The 25,243-nt window shown below is 47.5% G+C and overlaps 1 protein-coding gene across 1 annotated transcript in view; it reads right to left on the bottom strand.

The window, feature by feature from the left end:
• Positions 1 to 13,751, bottom strand: part of LOC122930753 (dynein axonemal intermediate chain 1-like) — a 77,634-nt gene extending 63,883 nt beyond the window's left edge. The window contains exons 1-11 of the mRNA XM_044284327.1: positions 13,712 to 13,751; positions 8,242 to 8,294; positions 8,036 to 8,083; positions 7,646 to 7,744; positions 6,099 to 6,179; positions 3,687 to 3,813; positions 3,237 to 3,307; positions 1,992 to 2,114; positions 1,824 to 1,883; positions 1,604 to 1,735; positions 1,254 to 1,338 (exon numbers count right to left, since the gene is read on the bottom strand). Of these exons, the coding sequence (XP_044140262.1) occupies positions 1,254 to 1,338; positions 1,604 to 1,735; positions 1,824 to 1,883; positions 1,992 to 2,114; positions 3,237 to 3,307; positions 3,687 to 3,813; positions 6,099 to 6,179; positions 7,646 to 7,744; positions 8,036 to 8,083; positions 8,242 to 8,262 (847 nt within the window). The 5' untranslated portion in view covers positions 8,263 to 8,294; positions 13,712 to 13,751. The remainder of the gene's footprint in view (positions 1 to 1,253; positions 1,339 to 1,603; positions 1,736 to 1,823; positions 1,884 to 1,991; positions 2,115 to 3,236; positions 3,308 to 3,686; positions 3,814 to 6,098; positions 6,180 to 7,645; positions 7,745 to 8,035; positions 8,084 to 8,241; positions 8,295 to 13,711) is intronic.
• Between the last annotated feature and the right edge of the window lie 11,492 nt (positions 13,752 to 25,243).

Here is a 25,243-nt window from a genome sequence, read left to right as displayed (position 1 = left end):
CTTTTCAGTAAGAGACACATGAAAGCCGCCTGGAGTTTGCAACAACAACAAAAAAAAACGAGAAAGAAGATTCTCTGGTCCAATGGAACCAAGACTAAACTTTTTGGTCTCAATTCTAAGCATTGTCTTGAGGAAACCAGGCCCTGCTCATCACCTGCCCAATACCATCCCTACAGTGAAGCATAGTGATGGCAGCATCATCCTGGGGGGACAGGGAGACTGGTCAGGGTGGGGGGAAAGCTGAATGGAGCAAAGTACAGAGATATTCTTAGTGAAGACCTGATCCAGAGCTCTGGACATCAGACTGGGCTGAAGGTTCTCCTTCCAACAAGACAATGACCTAAAGCACACGGCCAGAACACAGGAGAGGCTTAGGGACAACTCTGGGAATGTCCTTGAGTGGCCCAGAGTCCTGAACCCAATGGAACATCTCTGGAAAGACCTGAAAATGGCCGTCCACCGATGGCCCCCATCCAACCTGCCAGAGCTGGAGAGGATCTGCAGAGAAGAAGAAAATCCCCAAATCCAGGTGTAAACCTTGTGGCCTCATCTCCAAGAAGACTGGAGGCTGGAATCACTGCCAGAGGGGCTGAAGACTTACGTCCCGGGTAAAGGGGCTGAAGACTTACGTCCCGGGTAAAGGGGCTGAAGATTTACGTCCCGGGTAAAGGGGCTGAAGACTTAAGTCCCGGGTAAAGGGGCTGAAGACTTAAGTCCCGGGTAAAGGGGCTGAAGACTTAAGTCCCGGGTAAAGGGGCTGAAGATTTACGTCCCGGGTAAAGGGGCTGAAGACTTACGTCCTGGGTAAAGGGGCTGAAGACTTACGTCCCGGGTAAAGGGGCTGAAGACTTACGTCCCGGGTAAAGGGGCTGAAGACTTACGTCCCGGGTAAAGGGGCTGAAGACTTACGTCCCGGGTAAAGGGGCTGAAGACTTACGTCCCGGGTAAAGGGGCTGAAGACTTACGTCCATGCAACAATTACATTTTCCTTTTCAATAAATTAGTGAAGATTTCTGCCTCACTCCCTTTCTCATTATGGGGGACTGAGGGCAGAATAATGGGGGAATTTGTAGCACAAGGAGCAAGAAAACAAAATGTGAGGAAAGTGAAGGGGCTGAAGACTTTCCCAATGTATAGATTTACTATAGAGGCACTATAGCAGATTTGTCGCGGTTTTGTGTGTTATTACAGTCTACTGTGAAGACAGTGTATTACGCACCAGTACTGTACGTGATGTATTGTGCACTCCATACCTTGTGTGACGTCATCAAATGTGTTCTGATTCACCATACGCTCCATTATCTTACTGGATTTTTCCACCCTGGTGATGTCATCGCTCTACTCCGTGATAAGAGAAAGAGACTTTAGTACATTATGGTGCAGGGGTATAACGTGCGCAGGTCAGGTCCTCAGGTTGTACATACCCAGCTAGGACTTAGGGGTATTTCACCACTGGACTGTCTACCCCTATTCTAGTCTATAGGACTATACAACATGTCGATCTGACACTGCGTTATTGACAATGGGTGGACATCAGAAGGCAGGCCCAGCGTATCAAGGTATCCCCTCTACCCACGTGTGCTGTGGGGGTCCCGTGTCTCACCTGAGACTCTGAGGCTGGCACCTTCCTCCTGGACTGGAGCTCGTCCTCCTTCTTAGAGACAGGAGCTTTCTGCTTCTCCTTGAGCTTCTCCTGTTTCTGCAGCTCCTCAATGTAAGCATCATAGATGTCCCACTGAAAGATGGAGGGGCGACATAAGGGAGGGCAGCACCCACCTGACACCATGTATACTGATCTACAGACTAGTGGTATATCACTGTACCTGATTGGCGGTGCTGGAGAACGTGGCTCGCGGAGGAGGTTCTGTCTGGGAGGCTCTTTCCTGGGACAGAACACATAACTTATTACTGAGCAGACCCTCTATGGTGACCCCTGGGGCGCTTTATCCTGCCCTCCATCAGACATGAGACACACAGGACGTGGCACTTACTCTCAGGGGGTTGTTGTACGTCTGTGAGGCTCTCTCGCTGAAGTTGAACTGGTTGGTCAGTTTACACTCCTTTCTGGTTTTGGCGGAAAGTTCTTCACCCTCAGTCCCATCATCACCGGTGCCCTGAGGACATCATTATATAGACAATACTGAGGCATCTGGAAATGTGTGCCCGCCATCACCATGCACACAAGAAGAGATCTGTACTGGGTATTATATATATATATATAGCATAAAGTTCTGCAGCAGCTGAGGCGTGTATTCTGAGGTTCTGCAGCAGCTGAGGCGTGTATTCTGAGGTTCTGCAGCAGCTGAGGCGTGTATTCTGAGGTTCTGCAGCAGCTCAGGCGTGCATTAGGAGGTTCTGCAGCAGCTCAGGTGTGCATTAGGAGGTTCTGCAGCAGTTGAAGTGTGCATTAGGAGGTTCTGCAGCAGCTGAAGTGTGCATTAGGAGGTTCTGCAGCAGCTCAGGCGTGCATTAGGAGGTTCTGCAGCAGCTCAGGCGTGCATTAGGAGGTTCTGCAGCAGCTCAGGCGTGCATTAGGAGGTTCTGCAGCAGCTCAGGCGTGCATTAGGAGGTTCTGCAGCAGCTCAGGCGTGCATTAGGAGGTTCTGCAGCAGCTCAGGCGTGCATTAGGAGGTTCTGCAGCAGCTCAGGTGTGCATTAGGAGGTTCTGCAGCAGCTGAAGTGTGCATTAGGAGGTTCTGCAGCAGCTGAAGTGTGCGTTAGGAGGTTCTGCAGCAGCTGAAGTGTGTGTTAGGAGGTTCTGCAGCAGCTCAGGTGTGCATTAGGAGGTTCTGCAGCAGCTCAGGTGTGCATTAGGAGGTTCTGCAGCAGCTCAGGCGTGCATTAGGCGGTTCTGCAGCAGCTCAGGTGTGCATTAGGAGGTTCTGCAGCAGCTCAGGTGTGCTTTAGGAGGTTCTGCAGCAGCTCAGGTGTGCATTAGGAGGTTCTGCAGCAGCTCAGGTGTGCATTAGGAGGTTCTGCAGCAGCTCAGGCGTGCATTAGGCGGTTCTGCAGCAGCTCAGGTGTGCATTAGGAGGTTCTGCAGCAGCTCAGGTGTGCATTAGGAGGTTCTGCAGCAGCTCAGGTGTGCATTAGGAGGTTCTGCAGCAGCTCAGGTGTGCATTAGGAGGTTCTGCAGCAGCTCAGGTGTGCATTAGGAGGTTCTGCAGCAGCTCAGGTGTGCATTAGGAGGTTCTGCAGCAGCTCAGGTGGTGTGGACAGATAGAAGTATACAGTACCACAGACTCAGCTCTCGTGTCCTTGATGGTTTCTCTGTCTCCAGCCTCAGCGGAGTCACTCGGCAGCGTCTCTGTGGAAGGCAGGAGAATACAATCTACCTCTAATAATGAGCAGATCCCATCATATCAGGTACAAGACAATACGGGATTATATCCTAGAGGAGCAGGAGGCGCGATCAGATATCAGTGCTGCCCCCTACAGGTCCTACACATATACTGGTGCTGTGCATGTGGACATCATAGAGGGGGCCTCCTGCTCAGGACCTCTATGACTGTACGTGTGGGGGTATGAGATGCCCATGGATCACACTGTAGTGCACCGTCCACTGCTTCTCTCATCAGCTATGTGGCGGGTGTATGAGGAGCCGGATCGGCAGCAATGAGACGTCCATCTTCCCCACAGAGACCAGAAGCTCCTGCAGTATGTGCAGTGGACACCCCCATCCTTACCATCAATGACCCCCATCCTCGCCCGCTGTCTCCGCGCCTCATCTGAGTCTTTATGTAACATGTTCCCGTCCAGGGAGAAGTGCACGGCCAGCTGGTCCACGATGCTGATGGGTTTGTAGGCCCGATCCTGCACAGAATGAAGCCGCAGGTTACCGTACATATACTATATACTGTATACAGTAAGGAGGGGGCAGGGAGACCGCGCTCTATACGATAGGGTGCCGATGACCGGACGCTACATCCATTACACCGTATCCGCAGGTTACCGTATACACCCTATATACTGTATACAGTGATGAGGGGGCAGGGAGATCACACTGTATACGATAGGGTGCCGATGACCGGACGCTACATCCATTACACCGTATCCGCAGGTTACCGTATACACCCTATATACTGTATACAGTGAGGAGGGGGCAGGGAGATCACGCTGTATATGATAGGGTGCCGATGACCGGACGTTACTTCCATTACACCGTATCCACAGGTTACCGTATACACCCTATATACTGTATACAGTGAGGAGGGGGCAGGGAGATCGCGCTGTATATGATAGGGTGCCGATGACCGGACGCTACATCCATTACACCGTATCCGCAGGTTACCGTATATACCCTATATACTGTATACAGTGAGGAGGGGGCAGGGAGATCGCGCTCTATACGATAGGGTGCCGATGACCGGACGCTACATCCATTACACCGTATCCGCAGGTTACCGTATACATCCTATATACTGTATACAGTGAGGAGGGGGCAGGGAGATCACACTGTATACGATAGGGTGCCGGATGACCGGACGCTACATCCATTACACCGTATCCGCAGGTTACCGTATACAGTGAGGAGGGGGCAGGGAGATCACGCTGTATACGATAGGGTGCCGATGACCGGACGCTACATCCATTACACCGTATCCGCAGGTTACCGTATACACCCTATATACTGTATACAGTGAGGAGGGGGCAGGGAGATCACGCTGTATACGATGGGGTGCCGGATGACCGGACGCTACATCCATTACACCGTATCCGCAGGTTACCGTACATATACTATATACTGTATACAGTGAGGAGGGGGCAGGGAGATCACACTGTATACGATAGGGTGCCGATGACCGGACGTTACATCCATTACACCGTATCCGCAGGTTACCGTATACATCTCATATAGTGTATACAGTGAGGAGGGGGCAGGGAGATCACGCTGTATACGATGGGGTGCCGGATGACCGGACGCTACATCCATTACACCGTATCCGCAGGTTACCGTACATATACTATATACTGTATACAGTGAGGAGGGGGCAGGGAGATCACACTGTATACGATAGGGTGCCGATGACCGGACGTTACATCCATTACACCGTATCCGCAGGTTACCGTACACATCTCATATAGTGTATACAGTGAGGAGGGGGCAGTGAGATCACGCTGTATACGATAGGGTGCCGATGACCGGACGCTACATCCATTACACCGTATCCGCAGGTTACCGTATACACCCTATATACTGTATACAGTGAGGAGGGGGCAGGGAGATCGCGCTCTATACGATAGGGTGCCGATGACCGGACGCTACATCCATTACACCGTATCCGCAGGTTACCGTACATATACTATATACTGTATACAGTGAGGAGGGGGCAGGGAGATCACACTGTATACGATAGGGTGCCGGATGACCGGACGCTACATCCATTACACCGTATCCGCAGGTTACCGTATACACCCTATATACTGTATACAGTGAGGAGGGGGCAGGGAGATCACGCTGTATACGATGGGGTGCCGGATGACCGGACGCTACATCCATTACACCGTATCCGCAGGTTACCGTACATATACTATATACTGTATACAGTGAGGAGGGGGCAAGGAGATCACACTGTATACGATAGGGTGCCGGATGACCGGACGCTACATCCATTACACCGTATCCGCAGGTTACCGTACACATCTCATATAGTGTATACAGTGAGGAGGGGGCAGTGAGATCACGCTGTATACGATAGGGTGCCGATGACCGGACGCTACATCCATTACACCGTATCCGCAGGTTACCGTATACACCCTATATACTGTATACAGTGAGGAGGGGGCAGGGAGATCACACTGTATACGATAGGGTGCCGATGACCGGACGCTACATCCATTACACCGTATCCGCAGGTTACCGTATACACCCTATATACTGTATACAGTGAGGAGGGGGCAGGGAGATCGCGCTCTATACGATAGGGTGCCGATGACCGGACGCTACATCCATTACACCGTATCCGCAGGTTACCGTACATATACTATATACTGTATACAGTGAGGAGGGGGCAGGGAGATCACACTGTATATGATAGGGTGCCGGATGACCGGACGCTACATCCATTACACCGTATCCGCAGGTTACCGCCACTCACCTTGAAGCTGTATCTGACGATGTTCTGCGGAGCGTGCGGATTATTGGCGGTCAGGATACGAGTGAACTCTTCCTTCATCTCCTGTGAAGATACAGAGCTCCTGATAAGTGGGGGGGGGGGGCGCGCTGTTCTAGAGCGGCGTCCAGCGGAGAACACTGAATAATTCACAGAACTCATCTGCTCTATAACTAGAAGAGAAGCGCGAACCCCTGGGGGACAATCCCGCCACGCTGCTCTCTCCTGATGGGGAAGGTGTATACAGTATACATGGAGCAGGGCGAACAATCGCCCGCACATTTGCCCTCTGCCTCCTGGATGTCTCCACACTTCTACACTCTCTGTTCCTTTGGCTTTCAGGAGTCTCTGGTCGCTGGGGTTCCTCAGGCTGCAGTGCTGTCTATTAGAGGTCCCTACTGCTGTCAGTCGTCTGTCCCTACTGCCTGCCACATGTCTCAGCTGTCTACTGACAGTAAATGCTGACTGTCGATCAGTGGTCTGCGTTTGTGATCAGATGTCTCTGCTCCCATCTGGTAGTCTCTACTGGTAGTCAGATGTCTTTACTGTCTGTCTCTGAACTGTATTGGATTCAGACCCTAGCCCTGATCATTTCTTCCGGACTACTGCACTCATCGGATGCCCCCCAGACTACTGCACTCATCAGGACCCACCCCAGACTACTGCATTAATCAGGAGCCCCCCCCTAGACTACTGCACTCATGGGGAGCCCCCCCAGACTACTGCACTCATGGGGAGCCCCCCCAGACTACTGCACTCATCGGGAGCCCCCCCCTAGACTACTGCACTCATCGGGAGCCCCCCCAGACTACTGCACTCATCAGGACCCACCCCAGACTACTGCACTCATCAGGAGCCCCCCCCCTAGACTACTGCACTCATCAGGAGCCCCCCCCCCTAGACTACTGCACTCATCAAGAGCCCCCCCCCTAGACTACTGCACTCATCAGGAGCCCCCCCCCTAGACTACTGCACTCATCAGGAGCCCCCCCACTAGACTACTGCACTCATCAGGAGCCCCCCCCCCACTAGACTACTGCACTCATCAGGAGCCCCCCCCCCTAGACTACTGCACTCATCGGGAGCCCCCCTAGACTACTGCACTCATCGGGAGCCCCCCCCCTCCAGACTACTGCACTCATTGGGAGCCCCCCCCCCTCCAGACTACTGCACTCATTGGGAGCCCACCCTCCCCCTCCAGACTACTGCACTCATTGGGAGCCCCCCCTCCAGACTACTGCACTCATTGGGAGCCCCCCTCCAGACTACTGCACTCATTGGGAGCCCCCCTCCAGACTACTGCACTCATTGGGAGCCCCCCCTCCAGACTACTGCACTCATTGGGAGCCCCCCCTCCAGACTACTGCACTCATCGGGAGCCCCCCCCCCTCTAGACTACTGCACTCATCGGGAGCCCCCCCCCCCCTCAGATGAGCTTGTGACGTCTCCTCTCCAGCAGGCTGCAGTATATATACTGTATACACCCGGCTTCTAGTCGCCACCGCCACCTCTACAGTAAGGGTCATACTCACGGCCTCGGATAACTCCAGCTGGTCGGGTGGCTTCACCAGGGTCTTGGCCTGCGTCCACTCATCAGCTCCGTCTCCCATGTCTGTGGAGTCATCTTCATCCTGACATATGAAGGCATCATCAATGGAGGACAGTGAGATGAAGAGTGCAGAGCAGGACAGGGGACACAGACTGTATACAGCTCTGGTGGTCAATACTGCATCCAGATGAGAGGGGGCAAGCGCCACCCCTGTCCACAGGTTGTGCTGGGTATGGCAGACCAGTCTTATTCACTTCAATGGAGCTGGAACTGCAATACCACCTTATATCCTCATTGATCACACTCTTATGTTGTGTAGAACAACCACACGCTCAGTACAGCAGCACCCAGGACTACACCACCATGTCCTCACCCTTCTCCTGGTAATGGCCTTCAGCGGCTTGGAGACGGGAGCAACACCCTAAAGAGGCAGGAAACAGTCAAGAGTCACTAGGTAGGTAGTATGGGGGGGGGGGGGGATACACATGGGTGATGGTCTACATGTGGATTAAAGTTATTAATGAAAGTTGGGGGCTTCTGGGTGGGTGCAAGCAGGGACTGGTACACACTGGCCCTTACCTGTTTGGCTCTGGTCGGCATGGTAACTGTCTGTCTCTGTACGGACAATGAACCTAAATAGAAGATAAAAGAGAAAAACTGAGGATCCATTGAAATAATTTGTCAAAAAAAAAAAAAAAGGTACTTCTGAGAAGATTTCACACTCTCACACCACGTGTCCCACATTTACCTGAAGATTTCAGGGAGTCTCATGAGGTTCTGGAAAACTGCAGTTTCCTCTGATATTGTATACGGTGGTATACATATAGTAGGGGCTGTATACGGGGTAGACATATAGTAGGGGCTGTATACGGGGGTATACATATAGTAGGGGCTGTATACGGGGTATACATATAGTAGGGGCTGTATACGGGGGTATACATATAGTAGGGGCTGTATACGGGGTATGCATATAGTAGGGGCTGTATACGGGGGTATACATATAGTAGGGGCTGTATACGGGGTAGACATATAGTAGGGGCTGTATACGGGGGTATACATATAGTAGGGGCTGTATACGGGGTATACATATAGTAGGGGCTGTATACGGGGGTATACATATAGTAGGGGCTGTATACGGGGTATACATATAGTAGGGGCTGTATACGGGGTATACATATAGTAGGGGCTGTATACGGGGTATACATATAGTAGGGGCTGTATACGGGGTAGACATATAGTAGGGGCTGTATACGGGGGTATACATATAGTAGGGGCTGTATACGGGGTATACATATAGTAGGGGCTGTATACGGGGGTATACATATAGTAGGGGCTGTATACGGGGTATGCATATAGTAGGGGCTGTATACGGGGGTATACATATAGTAGGGGCTGTATACGGGGTAGACATATAGTAGGGGCTGTATACGGGGGTATACATATAGTAGGGGCTGTATACGGGGTATACATATAGTAGGGGCTGTATACGGGGGTATACATATAGTAGGGGCTGTATACGGGGGTATACATATAGTAGGGGCTGTATACGGGGGTATACATATAGTAGGGGCTGTATACGGGGGTATACATATAGTAGGGGCTGTATACGGGGTAGACATATAGTAGGGGCTGTATACGGGGGTATACATATAGTAGGGGCTATATACGGGGGTATACATATAGTAGGGGCTATATACGGGGGTATACATATAGTAGGGGCTGTATACGGGGTAGACATATAGTAGGGGCTGTATAGGGGGTAGACATATAGTAGGGGCTGTATAGGGGGTAGACATATAGTAGGGGCTGTATAGGGGGTATACATATAGTAGGGGCTGTATAGGGGGTATACATATAGTAGGGGCTGTATACGGGGTAGACATATAGTAGGGGCTGTATACGGGGTATACATATAGTAGGGGCTGTATACGGGGTATACATATAGTAGGGGCTGTATACGGGGTATACATATAGTAGGGGCTGTATACGGGGGTATACATATAGTAGGGGCTGTATACGGGGGTATACATATAGTAGGGGCTGTATACGGGGTATACATATAGTAGGGGCTGTATACGGGGTATACATATAGTAGGGGCTGTATACGGGGGTATACATATAGTAGGGGCTGTATACGGGGTAGACATATAGTAGGGGCTGTATACGGGGGTATACATACAGTAGGGGCTGTATACGGGGGTAGACATACAGTAGGGGCTGTATACGGGGTAGACATACAGTAGGGGCTGTATACGGGGGTAGACATACAGTAGGGGCTGTATACGGGGTAGACATACAGTAGGGGCTGTATACGGGGTATACATACAGTAGGGGCTGTATACGGGGGTATACATACAGTAGGGGCTGTATACGGGGGTATACATACAGTAGGGGCCTGTATACGGGGGTATACATACAGTAGGGGCTGTAATACGGGGGTATACATACAGTAGGGCTGTATACGGGGGTATACATACAGTAGGGGCTGTATACGGGGGTATACATACAGTAGGGGCTGTATACGGGGGTATACATACAGTAGGGGCTGTGCTGTATACGGGGGTATACATACAGTAGGGGCTGTATACGGGGGTATACATACAGTAGGGGCTGTATACGGGGGTATACATACAGTAGGGGCTGTATACGGGGGTATACATACAGTAGGGGCTGTATACGGGGGTATACATACAGTAGGGGCTGTATACGGGGGTATACATACAGTAGGGGCTGTATACGGGGGTATACATACAGTAGGGGCTGTATACGGGGGTATACATACAGTAGGGGCTGTATACGGGGGTATACATACAGTAGGGGCTGTATACGGGGGTATACATACAGTAGGGGCTGTATACGGGGGTATACATACAGTAGGGGCTGTATACGGGGGTATACATACAGTAGGGGCTGTACGGGGGTATACATACAGTAGGGGCTGTATACGGGGGTATACATACAGTAGGGGCTGTATACGGGGGTATACATACAGTAGGGGCTGTATACGGGGGTATACATACAGTAGGGGCTGTATACGGGGGTATACATACAGTAGGGGCTGTATACGGGGGTATACATACAGTAGGGGCTGTATACGGGGGTATACATACAGTAGGGGCTGTATACGGGGGTATACATACAGTAGGGGCTGTATACGGGGGTATACATACAGTAGGGGCTGTATACGGGGGTATACATACAGTAGGGGCTGTATACGGGGGTATACATACAGTAGGGGCTGTATACGGGGGTATACATACAGTAGGGGCTGTATACGGGGGTATACATACAGTAGGGGCTGTATACGGGGGTATACATACAGTAGGGGCTGTATACGGGGGTATACATACAGTAGGGGCTGTATACGGGGGTATACATACAGTAGGGGCTGTATACGGGGGTATACATACAGTAGGGGCTGTATACGGGGGTATACATACAGTAGGGGCTGTATACGGGGGTATACATACAGTAGGGGCTGTATACGGGGGTATACATACAGTAGGGGCTGTATACGGGGGTATACATACAGTAGGGGCTGTATACGGGGGTATACATACAGTAGGGGCTGTATACGGGGGTATACATACAGTAGGGGCTGTATACGGGGGTATACATACAGTAGGGGCTGTATACGGGGTATACATACAGTAGGGGCTGTATACGGGGTATACATACAGTAGGGGCTGTATACGGGGGTATACATACAGTAGGGGCTGTATACGGGGGTATACATACAGTAGGGGCTGTATACGGGGGTATACATACAGTAGGGCTGTATACGGGGTATACATACAGTAGGGCTGTATACGGGTATACATACAGTAGGGTGTATACGGGGTATACATACAGTAGGGCTGTATACGGGGGTATACATACAGTAGGGGCTGTATACGGGGGTATACATACAGTAGGGGCTGTATACGGGGTATACATACAGTAGGGGCTGTATACGGGGGTATACATACAGTAGGGCTGTATACGGGGGTATACATACAGTAGGGGCTGTATACGGGGTATACATACAGTAGGGGCTGTATACGGGGGTATACATACAGTAGGGGCTGTATACGGGGTATACATACAGTAGGGGCTGTATACGGGGTATACATACAGTAGGGGCTGTATACGGGGTATACATACAGTAGGGGCTGTATACGGGGTATACATACAGTAGGGGCTGTATACGGGGGTATACATACAGTAGGGGCTGTATACGGGGGTATACATACAGTAGGGGCTGTATACGGGGTAGACATACAGTAGGGGGCTGTATACGGGGTAGACATACAGTAGGGGCTGTATACGGGGTAGACATACAGTAGGGGCTGTATACGGGGTATACATACAGTAGGGGCTGTATACGGGGTATACCATACAGTAGGGGCTTGTATACGTAGGGGGTATACATACAGTAGGGGCTGTATACGGGGTATACATACAGTAGGGGCTGTATACGGGGTATACATATAGTAGGGGCTGTATACGGGGTATACATATAGTAGGGGCTGTATACGGGGTATACATATAGTAGGGGCTGTATACGGGGTATACATATAGTAGGGGCTGTATACGGGGTATACATATAGTAGGGGCTGTATACGGGGTATACATATAGTAGGGGCTGTATACGGGGTATACATATAGTAGGGGCTGTATACGGGGTATACATATAGTAGGGGCTGTATACAGGGTATGCATATAGTAGGGGCTGTATAGGGGGTATACATATAGTAGGGGCTGTATACGGGGTATACATATAGTAGGGGCTGTATACGGGGTATACATATAGTAGGGGCTGTATACAGGGTATGCATATAGTAGGGGCTGTATAGGGGGTATACATATAGTAGGGGTTGTATACGGGGTATACATATAGTAGGGGCTGTATACGGGGGTATACATATAGTAGGGGCTGTATACGGGGGTATACATATAGTAGGGGCTGTATACGGGGGTATACATATAGTAGGGGCTGTATACGGGGGTATACATATAGTAGGGGCTGTATACAGGGTATGCATATAGTAGGGGCTGTATACGGGGGTATACATATAGTAGGGGCTGTATACGGGGGTATACATATAGTAGGGGCTGTATACGGGGGTATACATACAGTAGGGGCTGTATACGGGGTATGCATATAGTAGGGGCTGTATAGGGGGTATGCATATAGTAGGGGCTGTATACGGGGTTATCAATATATTAGGGGCTGTATACGGGGGTATACATACAGTAGGGGCTGTATACGGGGTATGCATATAGTAGGGGCTGTATACGGGGTATGCATATAGTAGGGGCTGTATAGGGGGTATGAATATAGTAGGGGCTGTATACGGGGGTATACATATAGTAGGGGCTGTATACGGGGGTATACATACAGTAGGGGCTGTATACGGGGTATGCATATAGTAGGGGCTGTATAGGGGGTATGCATATAGTAGGGGCTGTATACGGGGGTATACATATAGTAGGGGCTGTATAGGGGGTATGCATATAGTAGGGGCTGTATACGGGGGTATACATATAGTAGGGGCTGTATACGGGGGTATACATATAGTAGGGGCTGTATACGGGGGTATACATATAGTAGGGGCTGTATACAGGGTATGCATATAGTAGGGGCTGTATAGGGGGTATGCATATAGTAGGGGCTGTATACGGGGGTATACATATAGTAGGGCTGTATACGGGGGTATACATACAGTAGGGGCTGTATACGGGGTATGCATATAGTAGGGGCTGTATACGGGGTATACATATAGTAGGGGCTGTATACGGGGGTATACATATAGTAGGGGCTGTATACGGGGTATACATATAGTAGGGACTGTATACGGGGTATACATATAGTAGGGGCTGTATACGGGGTATACATACAGTAGGGGCTGTATGCGGGGGTATGCAGATTCTAGGTGACAGGCGCTGTATATGCACTGGTGATGCACACAGAATACACGTGTAGCACAGGTGACACGCGAGGCCCCGCACATATAACACAGAAGATACAATGGAACATTTTATAATAACCTAGAAAAGAATAATTTACCTGCGAACGCGCTGTCCCCGACCGGAAGTTGATATGTGGTTGCTAGGACACAGCGCGCTCGTTCAACATGTGACCGGAAGTCTATATCTAGTTGCTAGGAAACAGCGAAGCGCAGAACTGCCAGTAACACTAGATGAAGGCGGAACGTGGGTGGAGCTCTGATCATATGATGAGAAATGACGGACGTGATTGGTCAGAGCGGTTACCGTGGAGACCGCGTTACACGCTCACACAGAGTCTGCCTGTAGTCACCTGTAACCCCATACACCCTCGTGTTCCATGTTCCATATCTGTTTCAATGGCGCAGAAATAATAGGGGGAGTTTTAATATTTTATGATTCTTCTCCTTTCCATGTTGTTATAATTAGGATATTAAAGGGAGTCTGTCACCACTTTTTTGCATGTTAGACCATTAAAATAGGGTTATTTGATCCAGCCAGAACATAAAAACGGTACCTTTGTGGTAGAAAACGGACTTTTCAATTTGCAGAAAACGAACTTATAAGATTATTTTCGGAGCCCTCTCAAGTGCCCAGGGCGGTCTCTCAATCCTCGGAGCCCCTGGCTGGCACCTCCTAAACGGCTGATAACTCCGCCCTCCGTGCGCCTCTGCCCGCCCGTTTACTCCCCTCCCCTGTCCCTTTCCACTGCGGCTGTGCGGTCCAAATCGTAGCGGGCGCATGCGCAATGCGATGCCCGCTCCTGGCAGGGCATCGCAATACCTATTGCGCATGCGCCCGCTACGATTTGGACCGCACAGCCGCAGTGGAAAGGGACAGGGGAGGGGAGTAAACGGGCGGGCAGAGGCGCACGGAGGGCGGAGTTATCAGCCGTTTAGGAGGTGCCAGCCAGGGGCTCCGAGGATTGAGAGACCGCCCTGGGCACTTGAGAGGGCTCCGAAAATAATCTTATAAGTTCGTTTTCTGCAAATTGAAAAGTCCGTTTTCTACCACAAAGGTACCGTTTTTATGTTCTGGCTGGATCAAATAACCCTATTTTAATGGTCTAACATGCAAAAAAGTGGTGACAGACTCCCTTTAAGAAGGTCAACTTCGGGCCCCCTCCTTCCATAACAGGGCCCAAGGTCCGAGTAAGTCTGGTGAAGGCCCCTGGAAGGTGCATGTCTCCAGTGGAGTCCACCAACCTGGTAGTGAAGGGAGCTGGATACTGCCACACTGCTACCATTGAAGTCAATGGGAGTAGCGCTGCAGTGACAAGCTCAGATGGAGCTGTCAGATCCCCACCAATCGGCCTGTGATGGCCTATCCTGAGGACCGAAGGTGGACAACTCCAGTACGGCCGGGGCGGGCAGGGCTCCATGGTGATCCTGACTGCAGCACCCCTCACTACCAGAGGCTGGGGCTCTAATAATGTACTGAGCTTGATTATTTCTGTTATTGCAGTGTCCCACTCCGTGATGGTCGTGGGGCCCTGTATAACTTTGGGCATATGCATTCCCCATGTCAATGTATTCAAGAGAATGCCAAGAGTGTGCAAAGCAGTAATCAAAGCAAAAGGTGGCTACTTTGAAGAACCTAGAATACGACATATTTTCAGTTGTTTCACACTTTTTTGTTATGTATATAATTCCACATGTGTTAATTCATAGTTTTGATGCCTTCAGTGTGAATCTACAATGTTCATAGTCATGAAAATAAAGAAAACTCTTTGAATGAGAAGGTGTGTCCAAACTTTTGGTCTGTACTGTATATATATATAATTAAATAATTAGAGAGGCTCCACCAGCAGACTACTGGAGCTCAGCCTTTCAGTTACCAGCTGAAAGAAAAGGAATAAATCAATAGTAATATAGGCTGGCTCACAGTATTTTTGCATAAAATTTTTATTAATGCACTAAATCGGACAAACTAACTTGATGTCAGCATATCAGCATACATACAAGAAATGTGTAAAAATAGGTATATAAGTGCAGAGCTCTCGCACAAACCTGAACAACTGGAGTACTCCTTAGAAATAAGACCTGATGGCTATAGTGAGGCTGCAAAAAGTTATTCAATTAGACCGCTCGAAAGTCCATACATTAAATGCCGATTTACCAAATAGTTGGAACCGGAGAGGTTCAAAAGCGTCCTTGCTATAATCTCCCACAAGGGAAACTCAGTATTCAAGTGTCGTCTGGCAAATAATCACCGCACCTCCTCCGATCAACAGTGCTCCACTTACTTGTTGCTGCGCAGCAAAAAACTTCAGACCCGTTACCTCAGCGTCCCACGTGTCCAGCTAGACAGTCAATCGCTGGTTAGTGACGTAGGCGCTTGGAACCGTCGGGCTGGCGGAAGCTGATGAAGCTGAGTTGGTAGTTGCCTGAACCTGTCGGGCCAGCGGAAATGGACACAGCAGAGTTTGCCTTGTGTTTTCGGTAACGTTGAATATATCAACATAGATTTAGTCCACTTTGTAAATGGTTGGTAGATGGAATCTTTTGGATCGGTATAGGACGTCTTCCAATGGTTGAAGAAAATCGAAAGGTTGGATTAACAAAAATCCTCTTCTTGCATATTTATAAAAACCGCACCGATAGCCAGGTCTTTGTACACACTAGACGCGTTTCGGAAACAAGTTCCTTCCTCAGTAGATAATTATAGAATGCTGAATGAAGACACAAGTCATGTCTTTAAATACCCTTTTTGGGTTTGATATAAAATACGGATCGGATTGCGGACTGTGCTAGGTGCACAGTCTAAATCTTCACCTTATATGGCATAGATAATCAGTAGCCACCAATATATATCTTACACTATCACATTACACAAATACATGTTAAAAATACATACTAAAAATATAATAAAACAATTAGAATTGTATCACATGGTGGGATGACTGGATTGTGGCATTAGGGAGATTTGATGTAAAATATGGATCGGATTGCAGACTGTGCTATCTGCACAGTCTTAATCTTCACCCTATATACCATAGGTGATCATTAAACACCAGTACATTGCACCAAACGTCTTACAATGTTGCATTACACAAATATATGTATATGTTGACGTTAGATACTAGAAAATAAATAAAAATAAATATAAAAATAGAAATAAAAACAATTAATATTAAAATGACTATTGCATAAAATCACATGCTGGGATGGCTGGAGTGTGGCTTTGAGGGGAGAAGGGAAGGGATGCAGGAGGGGTCAATGCGCTGATAAACAGCCCGGCATTGACTCCCCGACCCATCTCTCCTATAGGAACCCAAAAATTTCAATCTCCGAATTCAGACCTTGAGGCATCAAGGACCCAAACTCGAATATTTTCTTGGATTCCTGTCTGGACATTTTGGCCACAAAGTCTCCTCCTCTCCAGTCTTGTTTGACCGATTGAATAGCCATAAAGCTCATATTACTGGGATCCCCTGCATGGTGTAATTTAAAATGTTTGGATAAAGGATGCGTTTCAGATTGTTTCTTGATGTTGTTAATGTGTTCTGCTATTCTGGTCTTGAATACCCTTTTTGTACGACCAATGTACTGTTTTGGGCATGGGCATTGGATAATGTAAATGACCGCTTTGCTATTACATGACAGAATTTCTTTGATTTCCCATTTGAAATTGTTGGACGTTGATGTTATCTGTTTTATGTTTCTATCAAAGTGTGTCTGTCTACAATTTTGACAGCAACCACACCTGTGGAAACCCTTTAGATTAGCCCATGGGGTTGTCAATGATTTTGTTTGATTCTTTCTTATAGTAGGAGCCACTTGGAGTCCCAAATTGGGGGCCCGAGTATATACTATTGGCGGATGTGCATATCAAAGCAAGCAGGCCTTGATAGAGGCAAGAAGAGAGTTTGGGGAGTGGGCAACAAAGAGAGAGTTTTTATCAATCTCAATGGGAGTTAGAGCTCCATAAATATGGGAACAAGGCAGGAAAGCTATTAGCTAACCTAGCTAAAGGACGTAGGTTAGCGAAACCTATTTACCAATTGCAGAGCCCCGAAGGGGATCTGAAATCCACCTCCCAGAAAATTTTGAAGATATTTAACCCCTTAAGGACTCAGGGCGTACCGGTACGTCTTAACTTTAAATGGATATTCCGGCGCCGCCGGGGTTAATCGCAACGGGATGCCGGCTGAAATCATTCAGCCGGCATCCTGTCACAACACCAGGGGGGGTCATGTGACCCCCCCCGTATCGGCGATCGCCGCAAACCGCAGGTCAATTCAGACCTGCGGTTTGCTGCGATTTCTGCAGTTTCTGAGGACCGCGGGGATTAGAAACTTTAAAATGCCCAAAATGTCTATGTTGCACCCCCCCTGCACCCCTGCATGATTTATGTGGGTGGGAGGTGCAGGGGGGTGTCGGAGGCGGTGCGGCAGTTGCGGGAGGTGGGTGATGCAGCAGGCGGGAACGCAATCCCCCGCCCGCCCTCCCCTTGAAAATTCGTTGGTGTCTAGTGGTTATACCAGGGTGTCAGCACATTGCTGACACCCTGGTATAAACGGCTGACATCTGTGCAGATGTCAGCCGTTAAACCCTTTCCATACCGCGGTCCGTACGGACCGCTGTATGGAAAAGGTTAACTGTAATACGTCAGGGAGCTCCCTCTCCCATCGGGGGGCTGCTGTGCCTTTGCAGCCCCCCGATGGAGAGGGAGAGAGCCCGCCGACAGCCCCCTCAGCCCCGTGCTCACCCTTCCCCGTCTGCGAAGTTGTGGCAGACGGTGAAGGTTCCCATGACAACAGGACGCCTGCTCAGGCGTCCTGCTGTCCATGGTGCTGAACAGATCTATGCTAAAAGCATAGATCTGTTCAGTGTAAGTAAAATACAGTACAGAACCCTATATGGTGTACTGTACTGCACGGACGGTAAGTATACTGCTCCCCCGCTCCCCACTACACTTTACCATGGCTGCCAGGACTTTAGCGTCCTTGCAGCCATGGTAACCATTCAGAAAAAGCTAAACGTCGGGTCCGGAAATGCGCCGAAACGACGTTTAGCTTAAGGCCGGATCCGGATCAATGCCTTTCAATGGGCATTCATTCCGGATCCGGCCTTGCGGCAAGTCTTCAGGATTTTTGGCCGGAGCAAAAAGCGCAGCATGCTGCGGTATTTTCTCCGGCCAAAAAACGTTCCGTTCCGGAACTGAAGACATCCTGATGCATCCTGAACGGATTTCTCTCCATTCAGAATGCATTAGGATAAAACTGATCAGGATTCTTCCGGCATAGAGCCCCGACGACGGAACTCTATGCCGGATCCGGACAACGCAAGTGTGAAAGGGCCCTTACATAAATAAAAAAAATTGTATACATATTAGGTATCACCGCGTCCGTGACAACCTGTTCTATGAAATTACCACATGATCTAACCTGTCAGATGAATGTTGTAAATAACAACAAAAAAAAGTGCCAAAAAGCTATTTCTTGTTACCTTGCCGCACTAAAAGTGTAATATAGAGCAACCGAAAATCATATGTACCCTAAACTAGTACCAACAAAACTGCCACCCTATCCGTAGTTTCTAAAATGGGGTAACTTTTTTGGAGTTTCTACTCTAGGGATGCATCAGGGGGGCTTCAAATGGGACATGGTGTCAAAAAAATCAGTCCAGCAAAATCTGCCTTCCAAAAACCGTATGGCATTCCTTTCCTTCTGCGCCCCGCCGTGTGCCCGTACAGCGGTTTACAACCACATATGGGGTGTTTCTGTAAACTAAAGAATTAGGGCCATAAATAATGAGTTTTGTTTGGCTGTTATCCCTTGCTTTGTAACTGGAAAAAAAATATTAAAATGGAAAATCTGCCAAAAAAGTTAAATTTTGAAATTGTATCTCTATTTTCCATTAAATCTTTTGCAACACCTAAAGGGTTAACAAAGTTTGTCAAATCAGTTTTGAATACCTTGAGGGGTTTCTTAGATGGGGTCACTTTTATGGCGTTTCTACTCTAGGGGTGCATCAGGGGGGCTTTAAATGGGACATGGTGTCAAAAAAACCAGTAAACCAGTCCAGCAAAATCTGCCTTCCAAAAACCAAACGGTGCACCTTTCACTCTACGCCCCGCTGTGTGGCCGTACAGTAGTTTACAATAAAGATACAGTCTTGTTTGGCTGTTAACCCTTGCTTTGTTAGTGGAAAAAATGGGTTAAAATGGAAAATTAGGCAAAAAAATGAAATTCTCAAATTTCATCCCCATTTGCCAATAACTCTTGTGCAACACCTAAAGGGTTAAAAAAAAGTTTGTAAAATCAGTTTTGAATACCTTGAGGGGTGTAGTTTATAGAATGGGGTCATTTTTGGGCGGTTTCTATTATGTAAGCCTCGCAAAGGGACTTCAGAGCTGTAGTGGTCCCTAAAAATTGGGTTTTTGTAAATTTCTGAAAAATTTCAAGATTTGCTTCTAAACTTCTAAGCCTTGTAACATCCCCAAAAAATAAAATATCATTCCCAAAATAATTCAAACATGAAGTAGACATATGGGGAATGTAAAGTCATCACAATTTTTGGAGGTATTACTATGTATTACAGAAGTAGAGAAACTGAAACTTTGAAATTTGCAAATTTTTCCAAATTTTATGTAAATTAGTTTTTTTTTTTATGCAAAAAAAAAAATTTTTTTTTACTTCATTTTACCAATGTCATGAAGTACAATATGTGACAAAAAAAAACAATCTCAGAATGGCCTAGGTAAGTCAAAGTGTTTTAAAGTTATCAGCACTTAAAGTGACACTGGTCAGATTTGCAAAAAATGGCCAAGTCCTTAAGGTGAAATAGGGCTGAGTCCTTAAGGGGTTAAAGACTTCTACACCTCTCTATACTCCAAACCCAAGGATTGTAGGGACGGTGAATCAGTCTTTTTAGAGGAAACACGACTGCCCATAGTATCTCTAGAACAGTTGGCTAATCTAAACAAACCCTTCACTGCAGAAGAAATACAGTCCACAATCACCAGTTTACCGAGTGACAAAGCTCCGGGACCTGACGGGTATTCGGGGGACTTTTAAAAAATTGTAAAGAATAACAGAATGTTGGGTGAGCACTCTACATCTGGTGTGTAAAAGTTTAATTAAACACAATAAAATTATTATAATAAAATTCACAAATATATGACACAAAATACAAGTAAATATAAGCTATGCAAAAATCGAACAATTTGCATGAATACACTGATAGGGGGGATTTTCTTGTGTCCACAATCACTTTACTAAAGGTTCTCTATTACTGCGCAATAGTGAAGTACTCTGCAGCTTGACGGACTTTCAATCTGTGTGTGTATTGTGTATACACCCAATTTCCGTAGTCTAGTCTCCAGTCAGTAACCAGTATTAGATAATGATGTCCATTCACACAATGTTGCGCATATATTCCGATTGTTTGTAATAGCTGACACACTGGTGTCGTGTACAGTCCTATGCTTATACAATTCCGATTTTGTCGTACAGGTAATATCGCCAGTCTTTATAAGGTTTATAATGGTGATTTCACCTTACCTTCCTCGTTTTGGTTGCAAGCCTTTCTCTCGTTTGGCGAGGGCAACGCGGGACACAATCGGCGTCTCTCTGCGTGCTCCTTCAGCCGACTCACCCAAATTCTCGCGGGAGTTGGGGCTCTGTTCCGGCTCTGCCTGGCTCACGTGACTTGTGTCCAGCACAACGTGAAGTAAGGAAACAAAGTCTGTCTTGATTCCAGGTGTTAGTTGTAGTTATTGTAGTTTTCGCACGGCCATGCTAGTTATTGCGGAGATATTCCTTCTGTAGTACGTGCGATCCAACCCAGACGCGTTTCGGGAACTCTCCTTCCCTTCATCACTGATTTGAAAGGGCTCATTGGATCATTATTCTGGTATTTATGGCATTATTTATCAAGTATATTACAATTTATTGTCCATGTACATTGTATTTCATGCACTTTGCACTTTAATAAGTATGTACTGAATTTGGCTCCAATATTTTGTTCATGGTTGGCGAGGTCATTTATATATGTCCCCCACTGGGGTATTTATTTATTATCTAGTACCTCTCTGGCCTTATCCAACATATATTTATTCTATGCTATACCTTGTATATTTGTGATCCCTCCACCCTGTGTGTTATCCGCCATTTTTCTGTATTATTTGTCATTGCATTTTATTGGATTTTCCGCTCTGGGAACCATAATAAAGTTTATATATATTGTTAGTCATGCTGTGCTTGTTTTCTCTTTTGGTGTTGATTATCTGAATAATGCAGACATTTCCGGATGGCCTCAAACCGGGGGCGTGTCATGGCCATACTGTAGAGTGGGGTCTGGTACAGGACGTCCCCACTCCAGTATTGCCTGACACTGGGTTTTTGCACTAGACCCATATGCAGCACGGGGCCCCAAAATGTCCTCATCTCGGCTGCACTGACCGGCGTCCAGCCACCGGGTCTAGCCAAAAATGAGCCCGGGTGCTGAGCAACGAACTGTTGGGCGTACAGGTTCGTCTGCTCCACCATCAGATTCACAAATAGGCTACTAAGAAAAAAAACTAAAAAGTCAATTTCAGTGAAGCCCACTGTGGGAATCTGGATTCCTGGATTGCCAACAAAATCCGGAATCTCGGGCTCAAAGTCCACTGGGGGACACCAGCTAAGTTCACTGGTAGGTGGCTCCGGTGGGCTTATTTGGTGGGCTGGGAAACCAGTACGAACCCCAGGGCGGCTCGTACTAGGGTGGGCCACAGGATCCCTAGCATGTGGGGCCCCTGGCTCCGCCTGGCCATGTCTCCGCCGCCTTGGGGGCTCATCGTCATCAGATGATGATGAGGAGGATGCGGATGACAAAAGGTGGGGGGGGCTGGTGGTGGTGGGGGGATAGGGGGGGCAAGTGGCAGGGGGGGTCTGAAAGCTGAAACAAAAAAGTTTAGATAAAATTTTATTTTTTTTCCTAACTAACTTTTCCCTTCTATCCCTGCCTAACGGTGCCTCTCCCTTACAGACCCTAACCTACCTGGAGGGCGATGGGTGCAGGAGGGTGATGGATGGCGATTAGGGGGACTCAGGAGTTGGTGCTGCAGGGTGCTCGTGCAGAACAGGAAGAGGAGGGGAGAGAGGAGCGCAGGAAGTTTGAATCTCACGCCTCTCTCCCCTGCACCAATCAGCACCCTGGACAGCAGCATTCAGCACCAGGGCCAGCACCGCCTCTTCAAATCTTCGGACTGTGATTGGTGGTGTGTAATCACGCCACCGATCGCAGTCTTTTTCAGGTTCATCGGGTCACCGGAGACCCGAATGGACCAGAAGCGCAGCAAACCGCAGGTTCGAATTGACCTGCGGTTTTCTGCGATCGCCGATACGGGGGGATCAAATGACCCCCCCCCCCGGCGTTGTTACAGGATGCCGGCTGAATGATTTCAGCCGGAATCCTGTTCCGATTAACCTCCGCGGCGCCGGAATCGCGATTTAAAGCCATGACGTACCGGTACGTCATGTGTCCTTAAGGGGTTAAGCGCAGGTAAAAGTAGGCAGTACAGAGAACAAAAATGTGGAATTAAGGGGTGATTGAATACACAGTGAAAAGTTAAAATAGGGCCACCAAGGTGATATTAATCACCACAATCCAATACTCAAAAAAATATACTGTATATATGACAGTTCTCCTGCAAAATATCTTGATAAACTTCATTTTTCCTTCGATGATAGCAATCCGTCCAGGCCCTGACGCAGCAAAGCAGCCCCAAACCATGATGCCCCCACCGCCATACTTCACAGTTGGGATGAGGTTTTGATGTTGGTGTGCTGTGCCTTTTTCTCCACACATAGTGTTGTGTGTTTCTTCCAAACAACTCAACTTTGGTTTCATCTGTCCACAGAATATTTTGCCAGTACTGCTGTGGAACATCCAGCTGCTCTTGTGCAAACTGTAAACGTGCAGCAATGGTTTTGTTGGACAGCAGTGGCTTCCTCTGTGGTATCCTCCCATGAAATCCATTCTTGTTTAGTGTTTTACGTATCGTAGATTCGCTAACAGGGATGTAGACATATGCCAGAGACTTTTGTAAGTCTTTAGCTGACACTCTAGGATTCTTCTTCACCTCATTGAGCAGTCTGGGCTGTGCTCTTGCAGTCATCTTTACAGGACGGCCACTCCTAGGGAGAGTAGCAGCAGTGCTGAACTTCCTCCATTTATAGACAATTTGTCTTACCGTGGACTGATGAGCAGCAAGGCTTTTGGAGATAGTTTTATAACCCTTTCCAGCTTTATGCAAGTCAACAATTCTTAATCGTAGGTCTTCTGAGAGCTCTTTTGTGCGAGGCATCATTCACATCAGGCAAAGCTTCTTGTGAAAAGCAAACCCAGAACTGGTGTGTGTTTTTTATAGGACAGGGCAGCTGTAACCAACACCTCCAATCTCATCTCATTGATTGGACTCCAGTTGGCTGACACCTCACTCCAATTAGCTCTTGGAGATGTCATTAGTCTAGGGGTTCACATACTTTTTCCACCTGCACTGTGAATGTTTACATGGAGTGTTTAATAAAAACATGGTAACATGTAATTATTTGTGTGTTATTAGGTTAAGCAGACGGTGATTGTCTATTGTTGTGACTTAGATGAAGATCAGATCACATTTTATGACCAATTTGTGCAGAAATCCATATCATTCCAAAGGGTTCACATACTTTTTCTTGCAACTGTATATATATATATATATATATATATATATATATATGAGCAAGAGAGAAAAAAATAAATAAATGAACCAGCACCTCTAGGTGGATAAGTTAAAAGCAGGTGTAAGCTACCAAGGCTATTATATATGTGGAACTACAAGTAGCAGTACACCACTATATGCACTAAGACACAAGTAAAGGGTGAATATGTAAAAAAAGATGAAATGCATGACTGACGATTGGTAGATGGGCCCGACCATATTTTTGATCAATAATATGCGCTAAAAGCTTCTACTTTGTCTAATAGTAAGTATAGCAGTCATGCATTTTACCTTTTTTACATAATCACCCTTTACTTGTGTCTTACAGTGCATATAGTGGTGTGCTGATATATATATGGTATATAAGTGTTAGTGTAGTGTACAGTATATGTGCAGTATATAGGTGAGGTATACGTATACAGTTCCTGTGTATATATATATATATATATGTGTGTGTATAGTATATAGGTGAGGTATATGTATACAGTTTGTGTGTGTATGTGTCTATGTATATATATATAGTATATAGGTGAGGTATATGTATACAGTTTGTGTATGTATGATATATATATATATATATATATACTGTATATATATATATATCATACATACATACATACACAAACCGTATACATATACCTCACCTATATACTATATATATACATAGACACATACACACACAAACTGTATACATATACCTCACCTATATACTATACACACACATATATATATACACAGGAACTGTATACGTATACCTCACCTATATACTGCACATGATTCGAGCTTTGTGACATGGTGCATTATCCTGCTGGAAGTAGCCATCAGAGGATGGGTACATGGTGGTCATGAAGGGATGGACATGGTCAGAAACAATGCTCAGGTAGCCCGTGGCATTTAAACG

This window comes from Bufo gargarizans, chromosome 1 (assembly GCF_014858855.1).
Source record: "Bufo gargarizans isolate SCDJY-AF-19 chromosome 1, ASM1485885v1, whole genome shotgun sequence".
Classification (NCBI taxonomy): domain Eukaryota; kingdom Metazoa; phylum Chordata; class Amphibia; order Anura; family Bufonidae; genus Bufo; species Bufo gargarizans.
The sequence above is the reverse complement of the archived record's forward strand: the minus strand, read 5'-3'. Positions and strand labels throughout refer to the sequence as shown.